A 23,874-nucleotide genomic window follows, 5' to 3' on the forward strand; every position below is an offset into this window, starting at 1 on the left:
ATTGTCTTAAATAAGTTAGCTGAAAATCTTTCTGGAGCTTTTTCCCTCACAAGCAAAATCTAATCTGTAGATGTGCTAGTCTGTGTATCAGATGTATTTTTTACACTCTTAAAACTTGCTAAATTTCTCATAAATTCGTTGGTTGATGATATAAGTGGTAAATCTCTGGTGTGATCTGTGATGAGCGCGCTCTGATCCGGTGTTCCGGGGCGCGCGGGGCGGGAGGAGGAGGGTGTCGCGCGCTTCAGCGGTCCGCTACATCACATTACCTCAGAGTTTGTCTCGCGCGTTTCTCTTCATCATGTCGCGATGCGCTCCTGACACCGGCTCTGTCCCGTCCCCGTGATGCTCGTGATGATGATGACGGTGACGGACGAAAGATGGAGAAACTATCCGCGAGCATTAACGGACTCTCGTGGAGCTCCGTGTCGCTGCCGCTGGACGTGGTCGTGAGCAAATTCCGTTTACCGACGCTCGTGCGGCTGAGCCACGGTAAGAAACGCCGTCGAGAGTTACTTTTAAAACAAACTATTGGAGTTCGCTAACCGAGAACGATTAACTTTACATTAAAAACTAGTAACACTTTAATCTCAGCATCACATTTCACGCAAGTTTAACTTAATGTTACGTGAATTTTTCGCGTCTGCTTATACACATTAACTCCAGATACACGGAAAACACTGAATGAATTCTTGATCTTTATCTTATGGGAACTTTAATTAGATGTTGTGTAAGTTGTGTAACACTGAGATCTCAGTTGTTTGTGTATTTGGCTTCATCTGACAGAGTGTGTGTGTTGTGTGTTAAAGAGCTGCAGCTCTTTTCATATGTTAATGTTGTAATGTGCTGTAGTGTGTGTTGAATACTAAACAACCTCCTGCAAGAGAAACACCAACATTTACTCACTGTCTTACACAACCGAGTACACAAAAATAAGTTTTTATCGATGTTGTTTACATTGGTCTGTGTGTGTGTGTGTGTGTGTGTGTGTGTGTGTGTGTGTGTGTGTTATAGAGTTTGTGTACAGTTTTGCATTTCTGCAACTAAAGTATACATTTTTTCAAGTATGTATATTCCCATGATGTTTGGGACACCAATGCAGGAACATTAATACAGGGCTTCTCTTCCATGATGACACCTAGACAGGTAGACCCACCATTTTTAAATGGGAAAAAAATAGACATGTACTCTAACAGTAGGACATAGTTGTATGAATTAATTCAAAAGTTTACTTATATAAAAATACCTTACTGCCGAACTGCTGTTGTGTCATTCACCGTAACTGCATGACCCACCTTATCCCACCGTCTAACCCCCAATTCTCACAACGAATGAATGGTGACCCATCAATGAAATAATCAGTACTGATGTCATTGGTCAGAGACTGATCTGAGGTCTGTGTCATAATTTCTTCATAGAGTTTGTGTATACTACCCTTGGATTAGAGGTTTACACATGTTGTTTTTATGCTGACTGTACAGTTTGTACAGCTGTTTGTAAATGATTGAATCTCAGCTGTAAAGATTATCATTGAAGATGATTTATTCACAGAGACAGAAATGATCTGTTATTTGTTATGTGAATGTTCTCAGTTACCATCATTTCATTACACACACAAAGCTCAGAAAGTCTCGCTCGACAGTTTCTTATTTTAACATTTATTTAATTTGTCATGCAGCTGTGAGATTGAAGTTTAATCTTAAACAGTTTCATGACCCAGACAGCGAAATGTCTGATTCACAAGCCAAAAGACTAAAGAACATACATTCATAGTAATCTGAACATGCTAGGATTCCGGGACTTTATTCTTGGGGATTTCATGTAATGGAAAAAGTGGGCATTACATACCATAATAGAGCAAGCTGTGTAAGTACTCAGGGTTTATTCATGTTGATCTTAATGTTTCTGTAAAATCTATACCAGTGGGCTCCAACATGGTTGCCCGCACGATTCTGAGAGTTGCATCAATAGCCTTAATTTTAATATTTATTTATTACATATTTTTATGTATGTTTACATTTTAAACTATAATAAAACATATAAACAAGTAAAACAAAAACGTAGATAGTTTTATCCATTGTAGCCCTTGCTCACAAAAAGGTTGGAGACCCTTGGGGTCCCATTTATAAAGCGTACGTGCGTACGCACAGATTTGATCGTAAAGTATGCGTACGCAAAAATCCATGGCAAAGTCCATATTTATAAAATTTGTACGCACTTTTGCTTGTCCGTTCGCTGCAGGTTTTTGAAAATATAAGCCATTCTTGCTACTCGAAAAGGATTTAAACATTGACAGGTGCTTATTTATAGACCGTTTCATCAGGCGAACATGCAGTGACGCGATAAGCGTCTGGTCCGAACTTTACTTCCGGTTTCTGTTTGTTTAATGGTCTGACTAGTTGCTGAAACTGAACTCTTAAACAAATACCTTGTCGAAAATAACAAATGTTTTGGGTTCCTATGTAATCTACACTGCAAAAAACGGTTTCCAAGAAAAAAAATCTTAGTATTTTTGTCGTGTTTTCAGTAAAAATATCAAAAAATTCTTAAAATAAGATGCTTTTTGTTGATGAGCAAAATGACCCAAGAAAATAAGTCCAGTTTTTAGACCAAAAATATCATAAAACAAGTGCTTAAAACAAGGAAAAAAATCTGCCAATGGGGTAAGCTAATTTTTCTTGCATTTTTCTTAAATTTAGAGTTTAGGAAAAAATTTCAAGATTTTTTTGCTTACCCTATTGGCAGATTTTTTTGCTTGTTTTATGCACAAAATCACTTAATTTTTATATTTTTGGTCTAAAAAAATTAGACTTATTTTCTTGGGTCGTTTTGCTCATCAAGAAAAAGCATATTATTTTAAGAATTTTTAGACATTTTTTACTGAAAACAAGACAAAAATACTAAGAAATTATTTTCTTGAAAATCATTTTTTGCAGTGTATGTGTTTTGCTTGTTATATAAATAAACTACTTTAAAAGGACTTTGTTGTTATTTATTCTAAGCTGAGTTTACCGGAAGTTACGTGATGACCACGAAAACTGTGTGTTTATGTTGTTACTGCTGAAACCGTCTATATGTCAATGACATTAGCTAGGCATTGTTTAAAGGCAAAGATTTGAAACTATTTAGCTGTGCACAATTTCAAGATAATTTGTGATTTATAGATTTTACATCTATACCCGCGTTTTCTGTACGTGCATTCGTTTTTTGAATCACATACGCCCTTTTGAAAAATTATCGTAGGATCAATTTTTCGTGTATTTATAGTCTATTTATTCGGCCTTTCTCTTTATTCATTAATTAAGTTATATCATTGGTATATAGTCTCTCTATTTTTAAATCTTTATACTGTATTTTGATTAAATGCTGCACTTATAAAGAAATACTATTGCAAAGGTACAGTATACTTTAGTATTTACTATTATTATAGCATAATTATAGTAAATATAGTGAATATTTGCTATGGTAAAGTTCAGAACACTTAGGAATTTTACTGCAGTTTACTATAGTAAATACTAAAGTATACAACAGTGTTTTGTTCATGTGGATGCTGTGTTTGTGTGCATCAGTACAGGCATCAGTAAATACACAAACAACAGACAATCTGTAGAGTAGGGCTGGGACAACGCGTCGACGTAATCGACGACGTCGACGCAAAAAATACGTCGACGCAAAATATGCGCGTCGATTCGTCAGACCCAAAAAGGCAGCGCAGTAGTAGCAACGCAATTGGCTTCAGTAATTGCTCACGACTGCTCGGGGGGACTGAATTGCTCATGACACCTGTTTCACACAGCAAGGGTGAGCAGTGCCTGCGGCCGCGCGGCGCGTGGTTTTTTCAGCGCCCATGTTAACAAGCATGCACCCCGCCGCATGAGCAGCGCGAGCTCGCGGCTCGAAACGGATATAAACGGAGGTCGGAGCCAGCTGCAAATACTTGGGCGGCTCTGTAGCAACAGTGCTGCAATCGTTTCTGCGTGGTTCTGCTGCGCTGCTCACGCTCAATTAAAGTGAAAGTGCTTTGTTTATGGTTTAAATGCTCGTGGATTTACGCGAAAAAGTGTCATTTTACCATAAAATCATGAATGTGATGCCAAGTGTGTTTTAAACAGTCATTTGAGCAATTTAACAGAAAGCAATGAAATATGTCACTGTTGCCAGAAGACTGCGCTTTCATTCACTCTCTGTCCAGCAGTAAATGAGTCCTAATCTATCTTAACAAACTTAAGAGAAAGAGATTTAATAATATATATGTGCTTCTTAAGTCTATAATTGTGTTTATATCTGTCATTAAATGGACTAGCACGAGAACAGCACGAAAACAATGTGGATTAAACAAATCTAGTTATAAAAATTACACGGACCATCAAAAGGCACATTGAAGAGGTTTTGCTCATAAATGCATGTAAAATAAAGTAATTTGAACTTGAGATTTTTATACGGTTACTTAACTGCACAGTATGTACAGAACAAATGCTTTATTGAATGCTACCTCTGTCTAAGAATGCATTATTTTGCACTTGTATAGTCTTTTTTTATTTTGAAATTTTAAGAGCAATAAAGATATATTGAAATGTTTACATTCAGATATGTAAATCAACATGTATAACTTGCTATTAGTTAATTAATGGGGAGATAATCGAGAATCGAATCGAATCGAAGTCGAATCGGACTGACAAAATGAATCGTTAGATTAATCGATGCATCGAAAAAATAATCGCTAGATTAATCGTTAAAAAAATAATCGTTTATCCCAGCCCTACTGTAGAGCATCTGTGTGTTAGACAGTGAGTCTGTGTGTGTTGGATTTCTTCCATGTGTAAAAGCATCTGTATTGAGATTCGTCCCAACGAGGAATTCCTTTAATACCGGATCAATACAGTTCACCAGCCTCTCTCTCTCTCTCTCTCTCTCTCGCTCGCTCACTCTCTCTCATTCATCTTTTCTTCAATGAGAAGATCATCAGCGTGATGTTTGTGAGGTGATGTGGTTGTGTCTGATCACTGACCCCAGTTCTCTCACCATATATTTAATGTGTTACGGTTCAAAGGCCTGGTTTGATGTTTGTGGTCTGTGTGTGTTTGCGAGAGATCACACGCTTTGTCTATATAGAGTCGTCTCAAGAGCAATTCATCTGACTGTCTCTATGCTTTCTTCTGTCAATGTGAATTTGAAGTCTATCACAGAGAAAAATTGTGGATGTAGAGCTGCTCAAAGATGATCAAATATACTCTGATTTGTAGTTTACAACTTGTTCATTGGGTGTTTTATATGTTGGCTGCATAATCGCGATTAATCTATAGCAGAATAAAAGTTTTTGTTCACATCATATATGTGTGTGAACTGTGTATAATAATCTATATATAAATATTTACAAATTCATGTATAATTTTAAGAAAAAAAGTATTTATATTAATATATAATATAAATTATACATAAATATACAAATGTGTGTACACATGTAAACATTTCTTAAATATATACATGCAAAGTGTATGCATTTATCCATACAAAGTTATTACATGGTTCACACACATATATGATGTAAACAAAAACTTTTATTCTGCTATAGATTAAGCGCGATTAATCGTTATGCATCCCTAATGTACAATTATATTATTATTGTATAACATATGTTGTTGTCCTGAAGCAAGTATTCACCATCTGTATATTTATATATCTGAATATCTTTTCAGTACTAATGTTTTACTTATGTTATGTTTGTGAATCTGTGTTTAGGTGAGAATGTGGAGGGTCTGTCAGAGGACGATGTCATTCTCCTTCACTCATGCAGACAGTGGACCACCGTCACAGCCCACAGTCTGGAAGAGGGCCATTACGTGATCGGACCCAAAATAGACATCCCACTACAATATCAAGGTATTTAACATACATTTGGCATCTACAGGTCCGATACATTAGACCACGTGTCTGTGTGTCTGTACCATCAGGTAAGAGCGGTACCAATAGACCCAGCAGAAGTTCTGCGTAGATGACCATGAGATCTCAGCATACAGTATTATAACACAAGACAACCATTCACTAAAACCCAGATCTTCCCTCATCCGCTGAGAGAGAGAGTGAGAGAGAGAGTGAGAGAGAGAGTGAGAGAGAGAGTGAGAGAGAGAGAGAGAGAGAGAGAGAGAGAGAGAGAGAGAGAGAGAGAGAGAGAGAGAGAGAGAGAGAGAGAGAGAGAGAGAGAGAGAGAGATTGGTTGTTAACAGTATATTGATTGTTGTATTCAAGCACTTAACTTCACACATGTTCACTTAGACTGTTCTCCATTACACACACACACACACACATTCACAGATACGGATACAGTCAGTCTCAATTCAATTCAGTGTTTTATTGGCGTCACTGTTTTCATACAAATATTGGCAAAACATTTAGTCAATGCAGAAGCATCTTAATGTTAATTATTTGCATTGATGGATGTTACTGTATGATGTTACTCTTGTCACTGTGTATTTTAACATCTTGAGATTCTAACAAAGAAAAAAGGATGATTTAAAGAACCCAATTAAAATGAGTCTTTTAAAATTTCTGTAAAATCAAAACCTTCTGTTTATCACCTGATAAAATGTAAAAAAAATTAGTGGTCTCGCTACTGTTTATGTATCTTGTTTTACCGTCATTTATTCATTTATACTCAGATATTTTTGGGGTTATTTCAATGAGGTTATGCTAAAAAAAAGAGAAAAACAAACAAATGCGACGTTGAGCCCCATATATGGGAAAGACAACATCAACTGATACAGCTATACGATCTCCCATTATTTGCATTTACTTTTTTTTGCGCAAGTCAAAAACCACCACAAGTGAGCGTAAAAACTTTTTAGCGAATAAATTCAATTCGAAATTTATTAGAAATTTGCCATTTGCATTACTCATTTCTTATGCGATACTTCAAAATGCGTGTAATGGAAACTCTGCTAATTATTCCTTCCAGAAAAACGCTGAGTTTTTATGTGATCGTGCGGGCAAAAATCCTTGATCTTGCAGCACGTTTTCTTAAAAAATGCGATGGAATATGCAGAATTTTTATGCGATGAAATTGCGTGAACTTGCAAAAACTGTTCGCAGCTTTTGATTGATGTTCACGTCGCGTAATTACGTCACTTCTTAACATTCCCATGATAACAGGGGACATGGCTGTGCATGCAGGGGCGTCGGACTGGGGGTAAAACCAGTACTGATTACCAGGGGCCCAAAGGAAGAGAGGGCCCTTGAAAAGTCTGAAATATATTATGGGGTGGGGCATGGGGGCCCATCAGGACTGCCTATGCATAGGGCCCGAGATCTTGTGCAACGCCACTGTGTGCATGTGTAAAGTAAATGCAAAATTTTTCAACTTTCTGCTAAGATATAATTGACATTTTGCATGATTATGAAATCATGCAAGCCCCACATATTTTGCGAGCAGAAATCTGCAATTTATGCGGCTTAAGTGTATAAAAATGCTGCCCCGCATAAATATGCGGACTTTGGCTGATTATGCATTGAATCATGCTATCGCATAATCATGTTTTTCTGGAAGGACTGGCTAATGAGGTTGTTAGGATATGACAATATTTTGCCGAGATACAACTGTTTGAAAATCTGGAATCTGAGGGTGAAAATAAATTAAATATTTAAAAAAATTGCCTTTCAAGTTGTCCAAATGAAGTCCTTAGCAACACATATTACTAATGATAAATAATTTTTTTTATATATTTCATTAGGAAATTAACAAAATATCTTCATTGAACATGAACTTAATATCTTAATGATTTTTGACATAAAATAATAATTTTAAATCATACAATGCATTGTTAGCTATTGCTACAAATATAAACCGGTGTGATTTCTGACTGGTTTTGTTGTCACATGCACATATTGTGAAAGCATGTACATACAATATACAAAAACACTTTCTCTAACACACACGCATACAATCCCAGTGCTATATTTGATATCTTAATGTTGATGCTGTATTCGTAGAAAGAAAACACTAAACAATACCAAAATACTAACTAATAATATTGCCTATATACCCATAATGGTGTAGTTATGACATGTACCACCAGGGTTTACCTGACCTCATCATAAACCACAAGTCTCATTCATAAAGTCAAACCCATCATTACCTCATCCTGACGTCATTCCCGCGGGAGCCGCGAGGAGCCCGTTATTCTGAGCTTCCGGAATAGCAGACATTACCGCGCTGGACTTCCTCTCCCGGGACGGCCGTTACCTAATATACCCGCCACCCGCACCATTAGGTCAGGTGACCAATGAGATCATCTGCTGGGGTTTCCGGCCACAGTGAGATGCTGAGAGAGAGTGAGATGAGGTCATTTGTGTCTTCTCTGTGTCTCCGCATCTCTCAGATAAAGTGCTAATACAGAAGATGGAATTACAGTACAGAAGAATGATTTTTGCATTTATGCGTTTGGCAGGCGCTTACAGAGTCTTACAGACAATATAATTTTATTTTATAAGTATGTGTGTTCCCTGGGATTCAAACCCATCACCAATTAACTACACAGTTGAGAAATACAGGAGATGATGTTTGACGTAATCCTGATATCTGTAGAGGACTTTTAATTGTGGATGATTATAATGATAAATTGACATCACAAGCACATCTGCATTACTCACAAACATGTGCGTGTGTTTGTTTGCATGCTTGTACATGGGCCAAATATCAATGTACTTTTTAGGGATGCACCAATACAAAATTTGCCGATACCGATATGCAATTACTTAAAATGACATCTACCAATAGATATCGCTAGTTTTCCTTGCTTTTTTTACAAAAATGATGTTGTGAAATCCTAGAAGTGCTGAGTTTACAAACTGCAATTCTGTTGTTATTTTGACCCAATTTTAAATAATCACACAATATGAGTTTTAATGCGTTTTTTGTTTTCCCTTTAAATAATCGGCCAAAGTCCGATATTAAATTAAATGCTTTTACCCGCTGATACAGACTATATGCCGATACATTGGTTCACCTCTTGTACTCCTGGGAAAAAATCAGGGTTATTTTAAACTAGGGATGCACCGATCCGATATTCTGGATCGGTATCGGGGCCGATCCGGCCTTTTTTGCTGGATCGGATATCGGACTAACAGGACCGATTAAAACGACCAAGTATTATAAAAGCACCATAAACGTTTTTATGCACTATAATCAAAGTCATCTTACACTCAATAGCTTCATGTGAAGGAACAAACGCACATTTAAGATAATATTATTTACAGAAACACTGCAACTTACTTGCAAACTGAGTTAATCCACTGGTGAAGCGGACGGATGAAACGCGTCATTCAACACACGCACACACAAGATAACTGTAACGTTAGGCTTTATTAAAGATCTGATTTTATAAAGTCTCAGGAAGCTGTTGGATGATGCCATTCAGTATGTGCTGAGTTAATGCACAGGTAAAGCGGACGGATGATACGCATCATTCATACACACGAACACACTCAATAACTGTAGGCTGTTTTAAAGATCTGATTTTATAAATTCTCTGTAAACTGTTGGATGGATGCAATTCAGTATGTGCTGAGCACACGATGTATCTAATCTCTTTGTGTTTTAATAGTTATGAATGTAACTTTCCATTGCGGAGCGAGGATTCCCATGTGAGGATGCTTCTAGAGCATCAATGCTGCACCCAGGAAGCGCAGTATGACTTAGACGCACTCACTATGATTTAGGCGCATCAATTCTGCACCCGAAATGTGCATAAAAGGTCCGGTTAAGTGCATAATTCCCAAAATAACCATCTGCACACTAAAGCTTTTTTACTGTGACTTTTTGCGCAATTAAGGAAATATATAGTTAGCATACTTATTTGATCAAACATGCCTATTTTATTTTATCCTAAACAGTGCCATGGTTAATAATTACTAATGTTCTTGTAACTTGTAAAACTTTTTAAATTATTGGTTTTTACATTTAAAATTATAATTATATATAATATAATTATATTATGCTAGATTTAGCAGAAAGTACTATACACATTTATATAGTGTGTGTGTGTGTGTGTGTGTGTGTGTGTGTGTGTGTGTGTGTGTGTGTGTGTGTGTGTGTGTGTGTGTGTGTGTGTGTGTGTGTGTTTAATTGTTCAAGAAAAATACAGTAGTATCGGATCGGCAGGTATCGGAATCGGCCGATACTCAGAATTCGGGTATCGGAATCGGATCGGAGATGGAAAAAGTGGTATCGGTGCATCCCTATTTTAAACCCAATGTTGGATCAAAAAGGGACAAGCCCAGACTGTTGTTTTGTAATAACCTATGCTAGGTTGTTTTACCCATTGTTGCGTCAAATATAAACATTATCTGGTTTAATTTAACTCAACAGCTGGGCTTGTCCCTTTTTGACCCAATAATGTGTTAAAAAAAAAAACGAGGATTTGTTTGTGTCTGGTCTAGCTGTACTTTATAATTTTCTCTGAGCTCAGTCTGCTTATATAGGATGTCTTATGTGAAAAGTTATTTTTTTTTATAAAATGCGAAAGCCTCATTTGTTAGGGTTAGGGTTTCCCAATCCTGGTCCTCGAGCACCCCCTTCCAGAATGTTTTAGATGTCTCCTTATTTAACACACCTGATTTAACTCATCAGTTGTTGGGGAGAGGTGTTTACCATTTTAGAAGGAGGCTGATAAGTTGAATCAGGTGTTTTAAATAAGGAGACATCTAAAACTTTCTGGGAGGGGGTGCTCGAGGACCAGGATTGGGAAACACTAGTCTATTGTATTTATATTTGCCTTATTTTAATTCAATAGAAGAGAATATGTAAAGTGCTTATATAGTGTCCCGTCACAGTCCGTGTTTAAAGGATCTCAGGCCCTATTAAGTGAACTAAAATGTTTAAGCCGCTCAGATCTCAGTTTATTTTTCAAATAACCCAAAGTTTTGTTAAGCCGCTGTCAGACGGTTGGAATGAAAACACTTTTCCATAGATAAAACTATGTAAACATAAGCTTGTGTGTTTAAATGTTGGCCGATAGCTGCTCTTGTGCTGATAGCTCTGTGATTGGTTTGTTTAAATTTACTTTTGCTATGATTGGTTTTTGCGGACGTTCCATTGATGCTTAAGTAATCTTGATAGCCTTCATATGAAGAAAGACAGGAATGGCTGGCAGCCGGAGAGTTTTAACTCTTTCCCTGCCAGTGTTTTTAAAAATAAAGTTGACAGCGGCAGCATTTTTTATGATTTTCATAAAAGTTTAATGCATTCCAGAAAATGTTCTTTAAATATATAAATATACAATATATCAAATGAAAGAACAGACCCTCTGCTTTTAAACAAACTCAACCCCATTTCATCCTTCCTTCATTTATTCTCTTTTATCACCTCTCAAATTTGGTTTCTTTAAAAATACCAAATTGTGAGCAAAAAGCTGAGATAATTAATTTTTTGTAAAGGACTGTTGTTAGAGATTAGATTTAGAGCAATGATCAAAACATACAGTTTTTACTGTTTTTGGATTAGTGGATGCTTCAGTGTTTTATAAGTTGGGTAAAAGCTCCAACTAGTGGATAATTGCGGAAATATGGATTGCCGTAAAAACACGTCATTGGCAGGGAAGCGTTTTCTCTTAATTGACGAGATCAATGGCAGGGAAAGAGTTAATGACAGATTCTTGTGCTTGGCGTGTTTCTATACTGCTAGTTTATTAATAATATTTCGTTTTAGGCCAATTTAAATAAATGCCCCATGCATATAGATTTAAACTGCTTCTTTCTGTCTTATCTTCCTCAGGGAAGTTCAAGTTATTGGATCAGGACCGGGGTGTACGTGAGCCGGTTCAGTATTTTGGGAGTGTGGAGGAGATCGCTGGAATCTTTCCTGATCGTGTGTTTGTCATGGAGCCCATCACATTCAGTGTTAAGGTGACAACAGCATCACAGCACAACAATTATGACTGATATCAAAATAACTGAGTGTCAAAACGGATCAGTTGTTCTAATATATCTGTTTCTCTGGCTTTAGGTGGTGTCTGGGGAGTTCACAGAGGACAGCGAGTTATATAATTTCTCTCTACAGGCAGGTGATGAACTAACTCTTATGGGTCAAGCAGAACTGCTCTGCGTCCAATCGACTCGAGAGAAATCCCGCCTAACCGCGCTGCTACGCCGGCTGGGCAAGGCAGGTGGAGGTTTGGGACGTCCTGCACGCACGAAGATGCCATGTTTGATATGCATGAATCATCGGACCAACGAAAGCGTCAGTTTGCCGTTCCAGTGCCGCGGGCGTTTCTGCACACGCTCGCCGCAGGAACTGCAGATGCAGGGAGGTGAACACACCGTACGCAGCATTATCGAGCGCGTGCGGCTGCCCGTCAATGTGTCCGTGCCATCGCGACCTCCGCGCAACCCGTACGACCTGCATGCTATCCGCGAGGGCCATCGATATAAACTCCTTAGCATCATCAGCAAAACGGTGGTTCTTTGCTGCATACTGCGCAAAGAGGAAGTGACGCCGTCTCACTTCCTGTTACTGACGGACATGCCGCGTTTTACTGTACCCGAGGGACTCTTGCGCGCGGACGCTTCTTACCAGCAGGTGGTGTTGCAGTGCGCACTACGATGTCAAGAAACATTCGAACCGGACGATTACTCGCGTGCCGTGCGTGAGGTAAAGACGGATTTCTCAGAGGAGTGCCTCAGTCCGCGGCGGATTCGGGTGTGCGTTCAGGGCTACGGTCGTGATGAGCTCGGAACGTCCCTGCAAAGACTGTCTTTATGCGTGTATGGCGGCGGAGCGGCCATGCACACGGTCTCTCACGGCTACAGGGACTCGCTGGGCGACTCGCACACGCTGCCCTCCGGCGATGGAGAGGAACGAGAATACGTCTCACCTGATTGGTCAACAGAGTCGCAGGAGATTCCGTACGAGGAGCTCTGGACCAATCAGACTTCTGAAACCTTCGGAGTGACTACTGAAAGCGGAATGAAGGCGGAGCATAACCTCATATCGTTTCACTCCACTACTGCATCGTTGGATGGAACGCATGTTGCTATGGTGCAGATGGAAGCAGGAAGAGTATCCAAAGTACCGACTCCACCCCCGGTCCCGCCCAAATCAGATGCTGTAAGCAAAATCACTGTCATTCATTTTTAAATTTGTGAAGATCTCACAAAAACATTTGAAGGTCACCCCAAAACGAAAAGAAAGTTTAAAATCTGTTTAAAAGCAGTTTAAAAGAATAAATATGTCATTTCTGTGCCCCTGAAATAGAGATTTTCTTAAAACAAACTTCTTTTTCTTTTTTTGTTGTTGCCTGAATTCTGACACGGAAAACGTTTGACCCTGAGCACTGCTCTCTAACTCCTTTTATTCCCATGAGATTTTACTCCGCTGTGGGTCTCATACGCAAACATCATCACACTTATGTGTGCATTAAAGTCTATAGAGTTTCACAGAACCCTGCTGACCTACACTGAACACTAAATTATTGATACAGCTGCTTTTAAAGGCTGAATAATGAGAACATGTTTACTGGAACACAACACACACACACACACACACACACATTCTGGTTTCCATGTTTTGTGGGGACATTCCATAGACGTAATGCATTTTATACCATACAAACTGTATATTCTATTCCCCTTACCTGCCCCATTCCCTAACCCCAACCATCACAAAAACCTTTCTTGTACCTTAGATTTTCAATAAACATCATCTTGTTTGATTTATAAGCTTGTTTTCTCATGGGGACATCAAAATGTCCCCACAAGGTCACAAAAATACTGGTATTCCTATCTTTGTGGGGACAATTGGTCCCCACAACGTGATAATTACCAGGTACACACACACACACACACACACACACACACACACACACACACACACACACACACACTCACACACACACACTCAAAGAAACACATATAATCCTGGAAAACAATGTTTTAAACATGCATATGTGATATATATTTGTAAAATGTACATAGATGCTGTGTATAATCACAGATAAACAACTTTCTCGTCTTATCCGGTTGTGGATGTAGAATTAATGTCTTTTTTACTCTGTTGACTAGAATTATAGCCTTTCTTTCTCTCTGCTGTCTCCCACACATAAAGGTTTCAGGCCTGGTCTGTAATTTAGCTTTTCAAACACACACACACAGAGTCTCTGGTGTGTTTGTGAAGGAAGTTAACTGTATCCCAGAATCCCAAAGTTTTGAGTCTCAGAGGAGAACGTTTGGACAGAGAGAATCACTACTATTAGAACAATTTAACCATGTTGCTGTTTATACTGTTATTGATTTATTTTCTGCAGAAAATGTTATATATATTTGTTTTTACTATTTAGAAAATTGGTACAAGGTTTGTGTCTGACAATAATATTTCTTTGTTTGATCACATTGTAGTTGTTAAAGATAACAAACAATAACAACAACAACAAAATAACCACAAAACAGAACAGAATTTAGTGTTTAGTATCCAGTTTTCCGTGTTCTGTATTTGTTATTCTGTATTCAGTTTTCCATTTTCAGAATCCAAATTACCATGTTTAGTGTTTAGCAATCAGCATTCAGTTTTCTAAGTTGAGTGGTAAGTGTTCAATATTCCAGTTTCCCAGGTTCAGTGTTTATTGTTCAGTATCTCGTTTCCTAAGTTCAGTGTTTAGTATCCAGCTTTCCATGTTCTATATTTGTTATTTTGTATTCAGTTTTCCATTTTCATTATCCAATTTTCCATTTTAAGTGTTCAGCAATCAGCATTCAGTTTTCCAACTTCAGTGTTTAATGTTCAGTATTCCAGTTCCCCAGGTTCAGTGTTTACTGTTCAGTATTCCAGTTTTAAATTTTCGGTATGCAGTTTTTCATGATCAGTGTTTAGTGTTCAATCTCCCAAGTTTAGTGTTAAGTATCCAGTTTCCTATGTTCAGTGTTTAGTGTTCAGTATTGCAGTTTCCCAATTTCATTGTTTAGTGTTCAGAATCCAGTTTCTTAACTTCATTGTCTAGTGTTCAGTATTCCAGTTTTCCATGTTCAGTGTGTACTATTTACTGTTTAGAATCCAGTTTCCCAAGTTCAATGTTCAGTATTCCAGTTTCCCAAGTTCAGCATTACGTTTTCAGTAATTCGATTCCGAAGTTCAGTGTTTAATGTTCAGTATTCAGATTCCTAGGTTCAGTGTTTAGTGTTCAGTATTCCAGTTTTCCATGTTCGGTATACAGTTTTCCATGTTCAGTGTTTACTATTTACTGTTTAGTATCCAGTTTCCCAAGTTCAATGTTCAGTATTCCAGTTTCCCAAGTTCAGTGTTCAGTATTCAGATTCCTAAGTTAAGAGTTGTTTAGTGTTCAGTATTCCAGTTTTCAATTTTCGGTATCCCGTTTTACATGTTTAGTGTTTGGTATGCCAGTTTCCCAGGTTCAGTGTTTAGTGTTCAGTATTCCAGTTTTCCATGTTCGGTATACAGTTTTCCATGTTCAGTGTTTACTATTTACTGTTTAGTATCCAGTTTTCCAAGTTCAATGTTCAGTATTCCAGTTTCCCAAGTTCAGTGTTTAGTGTTCAGTATTCAGTTTCCTAAGTTAAGTGTTTAGTGTTCAGTATTCAGATTCCTAAGTTAAGAGTTGTTTAGTGGTCAGTATTCCAGTTTTCAATTTTCGGTATCCCGTTTTACGTCATGTTTAGTGTTTAGTATTCAAGTTTCCCAAGTTAGGTGTTGTTTAGTGTTCAGTATTCCAGTTTTCAATTTTCGGTATCCAGGTATTCCAGTTTTTAATGTTCAGTATCCAGTTTTCCATGTTCAGTTTTTAGTGTTCTGTATTCCAGCTTCTCAATTTTCAATTCAATCCAATTTCATTGTTTAGTGTTCAGTATTTCAGTTTCCCAATTTAGGCATACAGCTTTCCAATGTTCAGTGTTTAGTGTTCAGCATTCATTTTTTAATGTTCATTATTTAGTGTTCAGTGTCCATTTTCCCAAGTTCAGTGTTTAGTGTTCAGAATTCCATTTTTCAATTTTCAGTATCCAGTTTTCCATGATCAGTGTTTAATGTTCACTGTCCAGTTTCCCAAGTTCAGTGTTTGGTTATCAATATTTCAGTTTTCCATTTTCAGTATCCAGTTTTCCATGTTCAATATTAAGTGTTCAGCATCTAGTTTTCCATATTCTGTATTCAGTGTTGTATCTATTTTGTGTTCAGTATTGGTGTGAGAAAATGTTACAGACTGATTTCCCTCTGTAAGTAAATCTGACATTTATTTACAAGCTGAGTGTGGAGTTGTAAAGAAGACAATAGCAGGAATGTTTAATATGGAGGAACTGTCTTCATACCGTAACCTAGTAACAGTTAGTCTCACTTTGTATTTGTGCATTGCTTCTGTCTCTTTAGGTGAAAGAGGAGTGTCGTTTCTTAAACGCTCCTCCTGTTCCCCCCCGCTGTGCTAAAGGCCCCGTCCCCAGTCCGCCGGTCCCTCCTCGTTTTCCTCAAACCCCAGCCACACAGACACTCAGCCCAAACCTCTCATTTTATTCATCTGGACTGCAGGAGAGGTAAAATTACAGACAGATACAAATTAAAGAAACCATAGGAAATGAAAGTCTTGTGATGTAGGTTTCTCGGGGAGGGTTTTATTCAGACCTATATTACTAGCTGTTGCTATTTTGTGACCAGTGGTACAACTTATCTATACTGATAGTGGTGAGTCTGGTGACCCAAAGTTATTTTCAAATACAATATTGAATTTCAGTTGTTATTTGTTCTGATAACCCAGTAATAAATTGCATAAAACTATTTTTTTTTCTTTTTTGGAAGTGAACCTGAATTTAATGTAGCCTGGGTCATATTATTATTTTTTTTATATTTTTTGTAAGGATGAGAGCATGTCATTTGAAAGACGTACAAGTTAAAGTCACAAAAACATTGACTTTAACTGTCTCTCTTTTACAGTTCGGCACCTCGTAGCGGTAGTAGCTCTCCATCGCCGGACTCTTATTCTCTGTACTGTTACCCATGCACCTGGGCCAACTGTGTGACCTCTGACTCCTGCGCAAGCCCCGATCCCACCCATCCTGCCCAGGCCTGTTGGTCTCATCCTCGAGGAGGCGGAGCCTACACGTCAAACGTTCTAAATACACCTCTTCTCAGCACTGACTCCGCCCAAAAGAACTACTCCACCTGTCCCAGACCACGGCCGGTGGCGCAGAACCGTTTTGCACCATTTGGCGCTCTAAACCCCTTTGCGAATCCAGGCCATGCCCACGGCTCCTCTGATTGGCTCACCACGGGCAGGGACTCCCCCACCCTCATACCTGACCTCATAAGCTCCACCCCCCAGGAACCTCAAGCCACTCAGGGAGGTTCAGAGGCGGGCCCAGAGCCTCCGCCCAGACCGGTAAAGGGTTCGGAAGAGGACACGGTCACGGTAAACCCCGCCTCTGGATCAGTTGCCATGGTGAGAGGTGCTGAGGGGGGAGCTGGGTCGTCGTGGCGACCCCCCACAGATCTTTGCTGGCTCTCGGTCGAGGAGGTTTCGGCCAGTCTGCGATTCATCGGCCTTTCGGACGACGTGATCGGTCTGTTCAGCCGAGAGAGAATCGATGGCTCGATTTTTACTCAACTGACGGAGGAAATCCTGTCAGAGGACTTTAACCTCACCAAACTACAGGTCAAAAAAATCATGCAGTTTATCAAGGGGTGGAGACCTAAAATATAAGGTGTGAGTGTTGGCTAAAGGGCATCTACCCTGATTCTTCAGATGATTTGTATGTATGTGTGTGCGTGAAAGAAAGACACTTCTATTATAGAAATTCACCTCTCTTATTGAAGGACAGATTGTGACTAATATATTATTGAGCACTATTTGATATTTTTGTTGTTAATTTTGGGGTGGAATAGTTTCGAGTGCCTTCAGTGAACAGTCAGAGCTCATCCGATGGTGTTCTGTTGTCTTTCAAGAGTTTAATCCGTTTGACTCTTTTTTTTTTTCTAGCATCTCTCTCTGTTTCTGTAACCTGACAGCATTGCACTGTAAGTTAAACAGCACTATGCATATACACACTTACTATCCAAGTATGCAAACTCAAATGCTTCACTAATGCTTTGCAAATGCACAGTCACGTTAAGCACACTTGATGTGGAGGTGAACAGACTTCAGTACTCAGAGGTTATATAAATAATGGTGCCATTAAAGCTGTAGTGTGTAATTTTTGTGCCAGTATAACAATTGCAGAAATAATGATTGGTTTCCCAAATACTCCCATCCCTACTGTAGACACCACTGTTTGAGCCAAAGTTGCTAGATGTTCCAACAATCTAATTCATGTTTTTAGTGCCTCAGGGCCTACAAATGGTTTACTTATAGTATTTGCACACCATGCTATTTTGCAGGTTCTACCACTTAGACATCACGGAGGGTTCTGAAATTGTCATCGTAGGTTGATGTCCACTGTGAGAGACATAATCCCAAAAAAAATTCAGAAATCACAATGTATGATTTTTAACTATTTATTTGTATGATACAGCTGCAAATAAGTATTTGAAGACTCATTGTCATGTTGGAAGACCCAGCCTCGACCCATCTTCAATGCTCTAACTGAGGGGAGGAGGTTGTTCCCCAAAATCTCGCAATACATGGCCCCGGTCATCCTCTCCTTAATACAGTGCAGTCGCCCTGTCCCCCAAAGCATGATGCTACCACCCCCATGCTTCACAGTAGGGATGGTGTTCTTGGGATTGTACTCATCATTTTTCTTCCTCCAAACACGTTTAGTGGAATTATGACCAAAAAGTTCTATCCAAATGGTCATTGGCAAACTTAAGACGGGCCTGGACATGTGCTGGTTTAAGCAGGGGAACCTTCTGTGCCATTCATGATTTAAAACCATGATGTCTTAGTGTATTACCAACAGTAATCTTGGAAACGGTGGTCCCAGCTCTTTTCAGGTCATTGACCAGTTCCTCCTACTTTCTTAGGACCATTGAGACCCCACGAGGTGAGATCTTGCATGGAGCCCCAGTCCGAGGGAGATTGACAGTCATATTTAGCTTCTTCCATTTTCTAATGATTGCTCCAACAGTGGACCTTTTTTCACCAAGCTGCTTGGCAATTTCCCCGTAGCCCTTTCCAGCCTTGTGGAGGTGTACAATTTTGTCTCTAGTGTCTTTAGACAGCTCTTTTGTCTTGGCCATGTTAGTAGTTGGATTCTTACTAATTGTATGGGGTGGACAGGTGTCTTTATGCAGCTAACGACCTCAAACAGGTGCATCTAATTCAGGATAATACATTCGCTGCGTCCGAAAACTCAAGGCAGTGACTCGTTGCCTCGCTACCTCATGAGGAAATGACTTCGTAGGTATGAAGGCAGCTCTGAGAAAGACTTTCGGACACACTTCAAAGGCAGCGTGTTTGAAATATAAACAGAGAGCGTCTTTGTGATAACTAATCACATATTTGAAAACTACAATACTAAGTTCTCGCTAGAAATGCAATTAAAAGATGTAAAAAATGAAAATCTACCTTTATTTACACTAAATTGGTGGTCCAGTCGCGTCCTTGGCCGCCATTTTATTTTTTCGAACTCGACCGGGTTGACCAATCACATTCTTAATGTACGCACACGCATAGGTATCTCAGGAGACAGGAAGTAAACCAAACATTGAATTCAGACATGCCTTGATGCTTTCCTGCCTTGGAAAGCTGCCTCAGAAGGCAGCAATTTAGAGTTTTCGGACGCAGCCATTGAGTGGAGGTGGACACTTTAAAGGCAGACTAACAGGTCTTTGAGGGTCAGAATTCTAGCTGATAGACCGGTGTTCAAATACTTATTTGCAGCTGTATCATACAAATAAATAGTTACAAAATCATACATTGTGATTTCTGGATTTTTTTTTTAGATTATGTCTCTCACAGTGGACATGCACCTACCATGACAATTTTAGACCCCTCCCTGATTTCTAAGTGGGAGAACTTGCAAAATAGCAGGGTGTTCAAATACTTATCTTCCTTACTATATATATATATATATATATACACACAGTGGTGGCCAAAATTATTAAATCACCTGACAGATCTGAAATGAATGATGACCTTTATTGCCTCCAAAACGATGGTTGCTTTTATCCACTTTTTACTTTATTCAAGTTTTTATTTAGCCCCAAATTTGTATGTAGGTCAATGTAAATGACCTAAATCTCCTTATGATGACTCAATTCTATGGTTTATAGGGCTGCACGATCACAATCTTTTTTGTTTCCATTGAAGATCACGATCACACTTCATGATGCTGGATAATCTATGAGACAAATACAATAGACAGATGGTCTAATAAATTTATTAAGCACTGTATTTTAACATTGGAAAAAACATAAGTTGTGCTTTATTATTTAGTTTGCTATATAAACATGTCAAAAGTTTGCTATTTAGGGTTCCCACAGGTCATGGAATTTCTGAAATATGGAATTTTGAAAGGCCTATTCCAGACATTGAAAGTCAGGGAATTTGATATATTTTTGTCAAGTGGAATAACAGGGATTTTGTTTGTCGCTTTCAAATTTAGTTTGCATTTATTAAAATGTAATCCACTTGTTAAGTTGTGACGTAAGGAAAACCATTTTTGGGTACAAGCCTCCACTGATTTCAAGTGAGACTACAATCTAAAGCCATTTATTGGCTCACGCATCTCAGACATAGCTCATGACAATTCAGTTTTTTAGTGAAAGTCGGCAGGATTCCCACGGGTCCTTGAAATCCTTGAAAGTTTGTAAATCTGGGGGGGAAAATCAAAACCCTGGGAAGTTTTTGATAATATTCATACATAGATACAGGTCATTGAAAGTGCTTGAATCTATTTTATGCAAGAAGTTTTCTGGAAAAAAATCCACATTATTCCCTGTGAAGTGTAGGATAATATCATAAAAATTCTAGACTTTTTAAGCACATGTGCTGAACTGTTCACTTTAAATGCTTATATCTTCTGTATGCGAATGTTGATTCATACCAAAATGATTTTTTGCATAGTTGTGTTTGACACATGAAAACGTCTCTGGTAACGTATGTAACTGTTGTTCCCTGAGAAGGGAACGAGACGCTGCGTCTCCCTTGCCATACTTCCTGTGTCCCTGTAACGCCGTCTTTGGCACTATTTCCGATAGCGATATACTTCCTGGCTCCCGCGTCACCCTGTCTTTGTTGTTAAGCCTCACCATTGGTTGAATTTGATATACACATTCAGATGCACTTACCCCTGGAGGCGTCCCCAAAGTGTTACTGCAGTGACACAGCGCGAGTTCCCTCGAAAGGGAACTGTAACAATGTATCTTAAAAGGTAACACGATGTAACCTTGCTCTCACTTGAAATGTGTCCCCACATTTAGTCCTTGAATTTGAGGGTATTGAACCTGGAAAGTCCTTGAACGGTACTTGAATTTGAAGTTAACTAAGATGTGGGAACCCTGAGTCGGGGAATTTGACATTTGGCTTAGAGTGGGAACCCTGGCTGTTGTATTGGACTGTTTATCTGTAGTACCAGAAACAGAAAACTTGTTGTAGAAACTGAAGTTTACAGTATTGCCGCCTATAGCACAGTCTTCCTCAATGCATAGAATGCAACACATGAATGTGTTGGTGTATAAATTACAGTCTGACTCGTGTATGAAATAAGCTGCTAGAAGCATTTGTGTTCATGTACTTGCTTGGGCGAAATAATATATACATTTAAATTTTCAAATATTTTGTTTGCACAATATCCAAAAAGCACAATTTCCTTTATTTAATCTGCTATCATATCAGGATGAGAGAGATGCTTAGAGAGTTTTAGAGATTTAAAAAGAATAATTTGAGTTTGTGATGTACATTGCCGAGGATTTACAGTCTAAACGCACTGTAATTAGACGACAGTAATGAAAGCGTTTACTAACCTACAGCCCACACTGATGGAGGATTTGTGTGTATGTGAGTTAGAGATGCTGTAATGAGACCGATGAAAGTGTTTTATCAGCGTTTCAGAGAGACGTCTGAAATTTTTATTTAACTGATTCCCCTCCGTAGACGCATTTGTACTTGAATAATATTTAACAACAATAGTGCGTGTTTCATTTGTATTGTAATTTCATCTACTGTATAATTTAATCCTGATGGATTAGATACAGAAAATAATAAATCAATAGTGCTCACTTTTTGTCCTTTTTGTATTAAATAATTTGAAAATGCTGTAATATGTTTGGTTTATATCTCGCACTGGAATTGGAAGGACTAGTGGTGCACAATGCATTGTGGGATACATTATTCTTATGAAATCCAAACTTAGAAGGTGTCCAGCATCAGATTTTTTAAAAAGCACTTGAAGCCAATTGGTATAAGATTAAGGTCTGAACTTACTATAATCATTATTTTTAGAGGATATTACCTATAGAATTATTTACATTTTTTAGATTATCATTATAAAAATGATCATTACCGCAACATGATATTACATTAAATATATGCATTTACAAACTCATGTTTCGGTAATGAGAACTAAAAAGTTGTCTGAGTACTATGACAAACAAAATTTCAACTTTTATCTGGAGAGAAAAAATAAGAACTGCTTACCTGGTAGCCATCTTGAGTGTCACAGTCAATTATGTCCCTTACAACAATTTTTTTTTGTTGTTGAAAATGTTAGTTCCTTGAGGGCTTAAACAATGATTGAAAATTGTTGCGGAGGATGAGACACATTTCTTTTCCTTATTATTGTCTCTACATTTACCAATGATCTTTACTGTAAATGTTTATAGTATAACATAAGAAGCTTTTTGTTTATTTATTTATTTTTAATTATAAATATTTCCATGACAAATAACCCAAATCCAGTCATGGAAACGTTGCGGAAATGAAAATTTCCCCTTAAATGTGAAAAAAAATTGATTTGTAACTGTATGCTTCTTATTTTGATAGCATTTACTTTTTTTATCAAAATGTTTCTAAGTCTAATTTCGCGAGAATCACCCATATGGGACCCTGGACCACAAAACCATAACCATAAAGTCATAAGTCGCACGGGTATATAACAATAGCCAAAAATAGATTGTATAGGTCAAAATTATAGATTTTTGTAATGCCAAAAATCATTGGGATATTTAGTAAAAAATGTCCTACTGTAAATATATCACAAATGTATTTATCATTATTAATATGTGTTGCTAAGGACAACTTTAAAGACAATCTTCTCAATATTTAGATTTTTTGCACCCTCAGATTCCAGAATTTCAATAGTTGTATCTCAGTCAAATTTTGTCCTTTCGTAACAAATACACGAAAGGTAAGATTATTCAGCTTTCAGACGTATAAATCTCAATTTCAAATAATTGAAAATTGTCAAAGATTATGGGGGTCCCCTAGCTAAGCCCCCCTCCCTCAATATAGGATCACAGTGATATCACAAAAATGTGATCCTGGATCAATGTTTTAATCAAAGACACCCCAAATTACCTTTAATCAAACCCTAACCATTCTTTACCCCTCAAATTAGTGTAAAATAATAGTTTGGAAAAAAATTAAAAGCCCCAATCCTAAATCTAAATCTGTCAATTCCTCCAGAATACAGCATGAGGCGCACTTGAGAATTTACATTTATACAGAAATCTTTTGGATTAGTTTATTGCGAAATTGGGACAAATAATGAACAGTATTGCTTTGTGGCAGCGCAGCATGAGAATTTAAATGTTCATGTATTATTTTCATTTTAATAAAAACTAGAGGAACCAACCCCGTAATTTATATTTTTGTGCTTTATAGGGGTCCCTTAATGCTTATAAGGGGTCCGGGACCACCCCAGCCCCCCCCCCCTCAATTCGAACACTGCTTATGACTGGTTTTGTGGTTCGGGGTCAAATATACTGCAGAAATGGTAATAGTACCACAATGG

General features: G+C 38.1%; 1 protein-coding gene across 1 annotated transcript; it reads left to right on the forward strand.

The window, feature by feature from the left end:
• Positions 1 to 231: 231 nt before the first annotated feature.
• gareml (GRB2 associated, regulator of MAPK1-like) lies at positions 232 to 22,141 on the forward strand. Its single transcript, XM_065256413.1, has 6 exons — positions 232 to 492; positions 5,740 to 5,880; positions 11,765 to 11,895; positions 11,996 to 13,096; positions 16,361 to 16,521; positions 16,919 to 22,141. Exons 1-6 carry the CDS (start codon positions 381 to 383, stop codon positions 17,682 to 17,684), a joined length of 2,412 nt encoding a protein of 803 aa, XP_065112485.1. The 5' UTR covers positions 232 to 380; the 3' UTR covers positions 17,685 to 22,141.
• The last annotated feature ends 1,733 nt before the right edge of the window (positions 22,142 to 23,874 follow it).

Source organism: Paramisgurnus dabryanus, chromosome 12, assembly GCF_030506205.2.
Source record: "Paramisgurnus dabryanus chromosome 12, PD_genome_1.1, whole genome shotgun sequence".
Classification (NCBI taxonomy): domain Eukaryota; kingdom Metazoa; phylum Chordata; class Actinopteri; order Cypriniformes; family Cobitidae; genus Paramisgurnus; species Paramisgurnus dabryanus.

Coding starts and splice junctions, on each gene's coding strand:
- gareml (XM_065256413.1), top strand. CDS start 381: ATGGAGAAACTATCCGCGAGCATTAACGGACTCTCGTGGAGCTCCGTG. Junction 493..5,739: donor GCTCGTGCGGCTGAGCCACG/GTAAGAAACGCC, acceptor ATCTGTGTTTAG/GTGAGAATGTGGAGGGTCTG. Junction 11,896..11,995: donor CCATCACATTCAGTGTTAAG/GTGACAACAGCA, acceptor CTCTGGCTTTAG/GTGGTGTCTGGGGAGTTCAC.